General features: G+C 39.5%; 4 protein-coding genes across 4 annotated transcripts; 1 reads left to right on the top strand and 3 right to left on the bottom strand.

The window, feature by feature from the left end:
• Positions 1–2,264: 2,264 nt before the first annotated feature.
• On the bottom strand, positions 2,265–3,186 carry TRIVIDRAFT_53595 (uncharacterized protein; the record flags this gene model as incomplete). Its single annotated transcript, XM_014100727.1, has 2 exons — positions 2,265–2,835; positions 2,891–3,186. The coding sequence occupies 2 exons, from the start codon at positions 3,184–3,186 to the stop codon at positions 2,265–2,267; spliced, it is 867 nt and encodes a 288-aa protein (XP_013956202.1).
• A 1,030-nt stretch (positions 3,187–4,216) lies between these two features.
• On the top strand, positions 4,217–4,990 carry TRIVIDRAFT_151367 (uncharacterized protein; the record flags this gene model as incomplete). Its single annotated transcript, XM_014100726.1, has 2 exons — positions 4,217–4,386; positions 4,444–4,990. The coding sequence occupies 2 exons, from the start codon at positions 4,217–4,219 to the stop codon at positions 4,988–4,990; spliced, it is 717 nt and encodes a 238-aa protein (XP_013956201.1).
• A 1,023-nt stretch (positions 4,991–6,013) lies between these two features.
• TRIVIDRAFT_70986 (uncharacterized protein) lies at positions 6,014–6,747 on the bottom strand (the record flags this gene model as incomplete). Its single annotated transcript, XM_014100725.1, has 2 exons — positions 6,014–6,019; positions 6,202–6,747. 2 exons carry the CDS (start codon positions 6,745–6,747, stop codon positions 6,014–6,016), a joined length of 552 nt encoding a protein of 183 aa, XP_013956200.1.
• A 1,795-nt stretch (positions 6,748–8,542) lies between these two features.
• TRIVIDRAFT_132053 (uncharacterized protein) lies at positions 8,543–8,728 on the bottom strand (the record flags this gene model as incomplete). The annotated part of the gene is made up of 1 exon (XM_014100724.1): positions 8,543–8,728. A coding segment is annotated over one exon (186 nt), but the record flags the coding sequence as incomplete, so codon positions are not given.
• Positions 8,729–9,656: the final 928 nt, after the last annotated feature.

Here is a 9,656-nt window from a genome sequence, read left to right as displayed (position 1 = left end):
CGGGTGATGGATGAGGATCCTCTTTAAAGAGCTGTGAGGTTTACGAGGTAACCCGTTAATGTAAGAAAGTATTGACAGGCATCAGAGAATTGAAACGTGTGTATTAAATATGTATGTAGCCTCTTGACAAAAGAAACATAATTCTATCCATACTATCTAGCACGATCAGGAGTTCTCACTCATTTTTCTCTCATGCTACATGTACCCAGCAGTGGATCTGCAACATTCTCATTATACACCGAAGTGGTTGGCATGTCACAGAGATCCCATATCAACATCGTGCCCTCGACAGTCGAAGACCAGGGTGCTTCCGCAGACATCCATCAAACGTTAGGGGTGCCGTGACACGGCTCGTGTGGCATCTCGCCATTCAGACTACATGTGAGGCGTTTGATTCTGAACTTCCCGATAGTCACTTTGCCGACCTTGAGGGATCGCGTCTGACATTGAAAGAACTAGGCCTGGCATCGGTACTGGATACTCTGATGTAGGTAACCAGTCTCGACAGGCGTGGTTAGAGAAGGGTTAGCGAAGCAGGGATCATGGCGCGACTGGGAATGGATCAGTCATAGTTGGCTTACATCGGAATCTGGTGCTTCCTCCCAGGTCGCGTGGTGCCCTTGCTATTTCCGCCTTGCCCTGTTCTCCGCTTAAGTAGCGTTAGGCCTCAGCTTTTAAGGTCGCAGCTCTTGGCTGAGGCGCAGCGAAGTAATTACACGATTACACGATTATATGATTACACGATGGCAACCGAGGTTAGGGTTCTCAGAGGTTGTCTCAGCAGACATCGCCTCTACGGCATATACTGTTCTAATAGCGCAACAATATAAATTAAACTGATCACTTTCTTAACAAGGTAAATAACACTCGCAAAAGCTCACAATAGCTGCAAACTGGCCGCAATCTACGGCAAATACCTAAAGCAACTAAATCTATAATCAAAAGATTGCGAACCTATAAGTAGAAGCTTATGAGAAGCAAAGACTAACGCTAGGCGATGCCAAAAATGCACTACACCTGTCGCAGGGCACTTAGAATCCCAAACGAAGCAAAGCGGTCAAAAAAATAATCTTAATTATAATTAAGTTCATAAGTTATTTTGGAGTATATGCTTTTATACTACATTCCAAACAATTTATAATTTCCCAACTGGTATGTTCTTAGATTATTTGCCGATAGAGTATTAAATAAAAAGCAAGCTAACTATTGCTCGTTGGCCAAAAGTACTCTTAATCCAGAGTGGCTTGAATCGTTCCTATACTAACATTTAGAAACGCCGGCTTATCATAAGCAGACGACGGTGAACCTAAGTACTAGATAGTTCCTTTTGCTTTTTATCGTTGCGGAATGCTTATTGTTCTATCCCTCGTCGAGCTCTTATCTATGCGCTTGTCTTGTGATTCTGCGCGTGATGCATAATTCTTTTTGGTTTTCGAAGCTATTTGCAACAACGTCATGGCAATGAAGCCACCTCGAATCCTCGCGTGTGTGTTACCGATTTTCATTCTGCGCCTAGCATAGGCAGTATAACGGCTAGCCCAACTAGCCCCCTTGGCTACAATTCTCGACGGCGGATGGTCCGATTTTGATTACTTGAGCCCAGCTCCACGAGCGGCTGATATTAGGTTCAAGATGATCCACAACTTGGGAGTCAGTGATTTTCTTCTAAATCGAAATGATGAGTTTCACGTACAAGAGCTGGGAATCTTGCATTGGCTTGGCAAAAGAGCTGTGCCAGCCCGTTTCTTTCGATTTGGTCTCTTCAGCAAACGTAATGTGGTTGGTAAGGGTTGTAGAACTACAAAACAATACAGCAACATGATCTTTCCCCTCATCAATTTATTCAGCTAAGGCTATTATATGATCATTATGATGTTGTTATTACTGTTTGAAGTCTTAGGTAACCTATGTATAGCCGAAGTCATTACGTGGCTAGCTATTCTTATAATAAATGTAATAACTGCAATCTGCATTGGCAAGCTAAATACCGTACCCTTTTGTACGAGTTCTTTATGGTAGCGGTTTCGCACTGAACAGGTAATGCTGATGCCCGCATTTACAATTCATTTCAAGTGTTTCTCCTTATGAACTATCCCTATTCGAGCAGTTACACAGAAAAGAATATTTCTTCGTTGATTCTTCGCCCCGACTATTGTTCCGGGTTCTTTGTACCTGCACAGTTGAGCTACGGTGCGCTCTCCCAAAGTCGTTTTTCTCTTGCCCGCAATATACTCAAAAAGCTGCACAAGTACCGTATCAAAGCTTTAATTACTAAAGTCAGTAGAAGTCGCTAGTTTACGATAAAGTTCGATATCTATCTTTACCGATTGAACCTTCTTTTCAATACGAGAAACTGCGTCTTCGCCCAACGGCAGCCTCAATATTTGCCCCTTCAAATGACCAGCCGCCCCTTGGCCAGTAACCACCTGAAATATAATGTCTACTGCTTTTTCCGGGTCGCCTGGCTGTTTACCAGCAGAACCACGAAACTTGTTTAGGACAGTATCGACTGGCGTACCCTCGTACCCTTCACCTGCCGGGACGTTTCTCAAAACGCTCGCTTTCCAAAAGTTTGTACGAAACGCTCCTGGCTCGACAATGAGAACTGAGATGCCCAAACTGCCGACCTCTTTCGCCAGAGCCTCACTTAGACCTTCAAGGCCAAATTTGCTCCCAGCGTATAGGCCGCAACTAGCTAGCGCATCTTGGCCAGCAACGCTACTGATGTTCACAATAGTTCCGAGGCGGCGTGCTCTCATTCCGGGTAGCACAGCCTGGATAGTGAAGAGTGGTCCAAATACATTCGTTCGGAACTGATGGGAAGCATCGTCTTCACTATTCCACACTTTGTAAGTTATTTCTAAATCGGTAGTATGATAAGAGCACTTACGTAAAGAACTCGATTGGTCCCAAAGTTGAGTAGCCAGCATTATTTATGAGGAAGTCGATTCTACCGTAAATCTTCTCTGCTGTCCGCACTTTCTCAATAATGCTATCTCGTGGTTCAGTCATGTCAAGCTCGATGACATTGCCACCTGCTTGTTCGATCGACTGGACGGCGTCAAGTGAATGCTGCTTATTCCGGACTGTGCCAATGACTTTCTGTCCAGCATGAAGAGCTTGAAGGCTAAGGAGGAGCCCGAAACCGTGTGAAGTGCCAGTGATAAACCACACGGGAGCTGACATTTTCGAGTTATAATTTTCACTGTCCAAGACTCGCAATCTTGAAGTAGTAGAGTATAAGGCTTCGTACACAAAGGACGCTCGGTTTACATATTTATGTACATCTGATGAATATGTTTCGTTTTGATTACTGGGGCTCAAAATTCTATAGTGCTCTATAGAGTGTCTTCGGCAACTAGTGACTATAGCTTAGTCTGCCGAGGTAGTAGCAAGGGCTATAAACTTTGGCGAATAAGCTGAGGTTTATCGTATATGCAGCTTATTCTAAGTGGGGGCACCCCATTTTACACTGTTCCCAGAGCTGGAGTTGAATCGTGTAGCAGACGGGCTATATCCCTCTGATGAAAATACGCCTAGGATGCTGACTCGTTATGAATTAATTTAACTCCGCTGTTCAAAGTAGTAGATGTATTATAAATAATGTTAATAGTACTATGCTATATTTCTATATTTACGCAGTCCAGCCAATAAGATTAAACATATCGTATATGTAAAGTAGAAGAGAATGTCATTCTTAAATTTAAATATCCTAAGATATATATAATATAAATTTATAATCAGTCAAGCTTATAAATTAATTAAGATAATTTAAATAGTATATGACTCTTACAAATCTAATATTAAATATGTAAGCATGTTTTGTGGAAATATTTGTTAACTTATGAGGAAAACCTATTCTGATCTATCTTTGTGGACTTCAGATTGCGTATAAGTAAGAGGTCTTACCCGATCTTGTAACTGGTTAACTATGACCTTTCAATAACACCAATTCACAGCTAAAATCCGAATATCTGCGCTCAACAATATTATCCTATCGTATACTGACTGTATATGATCTCTGGATTCAATGAAGCCTTGGTGATATTGCTTACTCTAGCGAAGCAAACGCGTGTTGAATTGGCCGCTTTGCAGTGGCAATATGAAGACATCCGCTTTACTAATACTCGCCCTCGGACTTTTATCTACAGCAGCCAATATGGGACCACCCAATGTCAGGCCGATAACACTCGATTTTACTCTACGGGTGCCGCACATGATCGACCTTGTAAAAGGAACTCACCTTCCAGCTACTGAACTTCAGACTGCTAAAAATGGTCCAAACAATACCTTATTAACAGGGATGCCGTTATCTATACTTCAACAACTGCAGAAAGAATGGACTACCAGTTTTGATTGGGAAAAGGAGCAGAACTCTATCAACCAGTAGGGCCTAGCATGAGAACCACTCTTATATATAAAACAAACTAACTGTTTCTATAGATACCATCACTTCATTGCAAAGATTGATGGACGAGATATACACTTTGTCCATGAAAAATCTCAGGATCCTAACGCTATACCAATCATTCTACTACATGGGTGGCCAGGTTCTTTCCTAGAGATGCTGCCTCTAGTCGATTTGCTTGTCCTGGAGAGTCCAGCTACAGGATCCAAGCATACATCTTTCAATGTTGTGATACCCTCACTGCCGGGATTCGCACTCTCATCTCCCGCACCTGATGGCTGGACAACGTCTAATACTGCGGATATATTCAATAAACTCATGACAGAAGTTTTGGGCTACAAGACGTATGCAGTACACGGGACTGACTGGGGATGTGTTGTGGGGTACGACTTATACGACCGATTCAACACAACTGTTCGGGCGACACACCTGACTTTTTTGCCATTCACTCCGCTTAACACAGAGCAACTAGCCGCTGCGAATATCGCACTATCTCCAGAGGAAGTTATCCAGGAAAATAGGTATCTTGAGTGGGCAAACACAGGAAATGCATATTTCTCTGAACAGGCCACCAAGGTATGAACGATTTTCCACTTATCGAGTACCTCAAGCTTTCTAACTAATATGTTCCAGCCGAATACAATTGGTCTCTGCCTGTATGACAATCCCGTTGGGCAACTGGCATGGATTGCGGAAAAGATCATTTCATGTAAGTAATGGAACCTTTTTTTCGCTGTCGTCTGCCATCATGATCTGAGATAGTAATGCGATATATATAGGGTCTGACCCACGACAAGGAACGGGGCCGTCCCTTATTACACACAATGAAATTCTTCGACATGTGTCATTATATTATCTTTCTCAATCATTCATCTCTTCCGTGTATATATATTACCAGAATCCCAATGGATTTACAACGAATTACACAAAAGCAAATACAGACGCACCTCTGCTATTTAGCAACTTTCAACATAATGTGTTCTTTTGGCCAAAAGCACTAGTTGAAACAGTCGGGAATCTCGTCGATTATTCATGTAAGGAATCTTAGCTTTGTCATTTTATTAAAAGGGGAGTTATTAATAATACTTATAGTCCAAGAGTTTGGTGGTCATTTCCCAAGCCTAGATAATCCGCCGGCATTGGCTGATGATATCAGAAAGATTGGAAAGCACTGGCGTACTCATAACGGTTGATATGCCTGTTAACTTATAGAGTAAGTAGTATTAGCCCGACTTATTTCAAAAGGTCCGCCTGGATTCAGTATATGAGAGATCCTACCCTTATCCTTCAGATTAGATTATTAAGATTTTTATTGATATATTTTACCATACCTATACCTACTGTTCAATAGAGCTGTGGAGACTTGTCTACTATTTCTATTATCTTTATCTTTTCCTTTTTGTTTAATTCTCTCTTCAGAGTGATTTTACGTCGCTACGCAGTCCAAAATAAATACACCCTTCTACTATATTAAAGCTTTTGTTTTTTTCCTTACATATTACTTACCATGTATTTCTTTTGCTCATAATTACAGTTATGATAGTTAAATTAGGTAACCGAAGCAGTATCAAACCTCACTTTAAAATCTTAATATAAAAGTATATTTTAGGACTATAGGTATAGTAAAGTAGCATTAATTAATTGTGAATATTAATGAGGCTTGAATAAAATACGGCTGAAGTCCATTACTTCAATCACTAATTAATTTACAAATTGACGCGTTTTAGTGGAGTAAATCGTTGCGTATACTAGGTTTTCTCTTGCCTTAGAGTACATCATCCATGCTGACTGACGGCCTCCATAGCAATGCCGGCCACTTTTTGAATCGCAGTGTCATCCCAGAAGCCACCACAAAACTTGTTCACCTCATAAAGTAGGTCGCTTGCCTTATTCTTCACAGATGAATCCCCACAGCAAACTGCAATGTAGTATAATGGACCGACAATGCAGGCATCATGGGCAAAGCCAAAGTTTAGTTTCTTCAATGGTATGCTAGCGGCGTATGGGCGAATAAGGGTGATGAGGGCGTTGAGTTGTTGCCTTAGCTCATTTAGTGTCGGGAATTCTGGGAAGACGAGCCTCATAGAATCGAGAAGGTGGCAATTATCCATCCTTTCCAAGAGAATTTTTGCGCAGCAGATATGTAACTGATCTAGCTGAATGCAGAAGAAGTTATTGCTGCCTGGCTGTGGAGTATCTGGCGCCTCAGCAAGGGTCTGGAAAAGGGTCGCCAACTTGATAGCTCGTATAACGAGCGCTCGCTGCTGCTTTTGCTCTGCAGGCTGTGACCAGAATGTTACATCGCCAAAGTGAACAGAGGTCTCATAAAAGCGACTCATGATGTCTCTAAAGTAGTTAACCGCATGAAAATGTACTTCTTTTAAATTGTGTATGGTTTCCATGTCTGAACCATCATGGAATCTCCGCGAATTGTAGGCTTTTATTGCAACGACGGGTCGAAAGCCAGGTGAGAAGAAGCAACCAAACATTTCAATCCTGCCGAATATCTTGATTGTGTCTTGCAATTCGGCTTTTGTTTGCCCTGTCGCTGCTGCCGGACTATTAAGGAAGCGAAATAAAAAGGGTGGCAGGCTATCGATAATATTCAGTCCATTTATAAGATGTGTGTGGGCGGCAATACGATTATCTCGTAGAATCTCCAGGCAGATGAAGGAGAGACAGCAGATGAGAACGAAGATGACGTGTTCTTGTCTTTGCTCACCGGTATATTTCTGTAGTTGAGACATAGACTTAATATACTGCTCGGTGGTAAATATATTCCACCTCTCAAATGTGCCGCTACGAGCCGCTGCGGAATTAGATAACTGGAGAAATTGGTAGGCTGATCCAAGAGCAATCATAGCGTGCTTTACGGCAGCTTCTTGATGACTAACTTGCGGGCACACCTGGCTGAAGAAGGGAACAAGCGGACATTCAAGGCCAGACATTCCGTCAGTGGTTGTTGCAATTCTGAAAGTGTGAAAAAGCAGTCGCTCTGCATGAGTTGCATCAATATCAGCTGCAATAGGTCTCCATAGTTGCTGATTTAGCTGCAACTGCACTTTGGAAGTGTTTGGTACTCGGAGGGTATCTTGTTCACTTTGTTCCGATTGGTCACTGTAGCCATCGCAAATAAACCCCCCTGAGCTACATTTCAAGCATATTGGCTTCTCCTCTCCACATTTAAGCCGGCGTTTTCTATTCGAGGGTAAGCCAATGAAAACAGCATTCTCGTAAACGCTTACTTGCTAAGTGACGGTTGATGATTAGTCAAGTATTAGACAATCTGAGAAGTGGCAGATAATTATAGAGCTTCAGGGTAATAAAATGAGCCTTACCACGTTCTACAACCTGTCCGCACTTTGGGCTTGTATGCCCTTGACCGCCGCGCTGTATACCCCTCTTGGCTTGGTACATGCCGTACACGCGGCCCTCGTACCATTGGGTTGGTTTTAAAGAAAAGAAAAAGATTGCTATCACAGAGAATAATCTGGCACTCTTTTCAATTTCTTGCTAAGTTAGAAGAGTAGTATAGTTAAAGCTGGAGGAGTGGATGGATGTTGGGCGTTTATAGAAAATTTCCCTGAATCTCACGAAAAGTGGAGACCAGACCACTTCAGCCACCTTAGTCTGCATATACGATATGGCTGATCCGATTCGCTAGATCCTGTTTGGCTTACTATTAGGGGTCAGCCTTGCGGGTCATAGCAATCATAAATCCGGATCCGCTGGTAACATCGCCGCTTACAACCTTGAACACTAACTCAAAACAGGCACAGACTGCACACGATCCATAACATTGTTTTGATCGTAGCATGATTGATGGAATGCCATAGGTGGAAAAACTCTTTCCTTTATAGTACTTGTAATTTCCATAGTGCAAAAGTGATGACATTCGGAGTACTAGCTCGAAAAATACATGCAGTTCAACCCGCAAATTCCAGCCTCGAAAAGAAGATGCGAGAATCCCCTATGTGTATTCCCTCGCAGGTGATAGGTATCTCCCTCCTCACAGCCACTATCTAAATAATATTCATAATGTTCTTGATCTGCCTCCCATTTAATGGGAATTTGGCTAGTCCTTCGAGTTCGTATTCTGCAACGTCGACTGTCACCTTTCCACAGCGGCAAGCCAGCCATGAAATTCCTCCAGAGAGTCCTTCGCGTATGCACACATAGATTGGAATAGTCCAAGTAAAAATGGATTCTGCTCTTAAAGGCTGGATCAAAGCTTGTATAACGATTAGTGGTCAGGATTAAGATGCCCTGGTAATATTCCAGTCGTCTTAAAAATATAAACGTGATAGTATTGCGGGCTAGGTTAATGTCGTCTCGTTCGACGAGGAATACGTCAGCTTCATTTAAGGGCACGACAGCACGCTATGTGTTACGACCTGATCAGAAGTACGTATCCTCTGGGTAAAGAACGGGAAGAATAATTAATTAAGATTAAGGATTCTAAGCTTACTCCAGTATATATAACTTAAAAAGTAAGCTGTAATATTAAGGTTATAAGCTTACTTAATATAAAAAGATATTATAATATAAATTAAAAAAAATAACTAAATATATAAATTTATTTTATTATATTTATTTAAATAGTTTAAATAGCTAATTATTAATAAAGTATTAAAACTAAATATAAGCTACTTTTTTTATTTTACTTTTATATATTTATAATTATAATTATTTAAAAACTATTTTTTATTTTTTTTATTAATATAAACCTATAATTTAAATTTATTACTTTAAGAACTTTTATTTTATATTAAAAATAAAAATTAAAATATTATATATTAATAATTTTTATTTAAAAAAATATTAATTATTTTTTAAATAAAAAAAAACTATTATATTTAAATTATTTAATATTAATATTTTAATTAATAACTTTAATAAATTTTAAATAAATAATAAAGGAAATATTATTATAAAAAATATAAAAAATATTAATAAAATATTATAAAAATAAATTATAGTTTTTTTAAAAATATTTATTATTAAAATTAATAAAATTAATAAAAAAACTAAAAAAAAAAAATATTAATATTTTTATTAAACGTTAACTATTATTTATATATAATAGAAATATTAAAAAACTTAAAGGATATTTAATTTAACTTAAGGCTTACTTTAAAGACTTTAAAAATACTTTTAACATTTTTTAAAAAAAAATTTACTTTATTATATTTTAACTTAAAGAAAAAGCATTATAATAATTTAAATCTATTTTAAATAATTATTTAAA

This window comes from Trichoderma virens (genome assembly GCF_000170995.1).
Source record: "Trichoderma virens Gv29-8 chromosome Unknown TRIVIscaffold_46, whole genome shotgun sequence".
In the NCBI taxonomy this organism is placed as follows: Eukaryota; Fungi; Ascomycota; class Sordariomycetes; order Hypocreales; family Hypocreaceae; genus Trichoderma; species Trichoderma virens.
The sequence above is the reverse complement of the archived record's forward strand: the minus strand, read 5'-3'. Positions and strand labels throughout refer to the sequence as shown.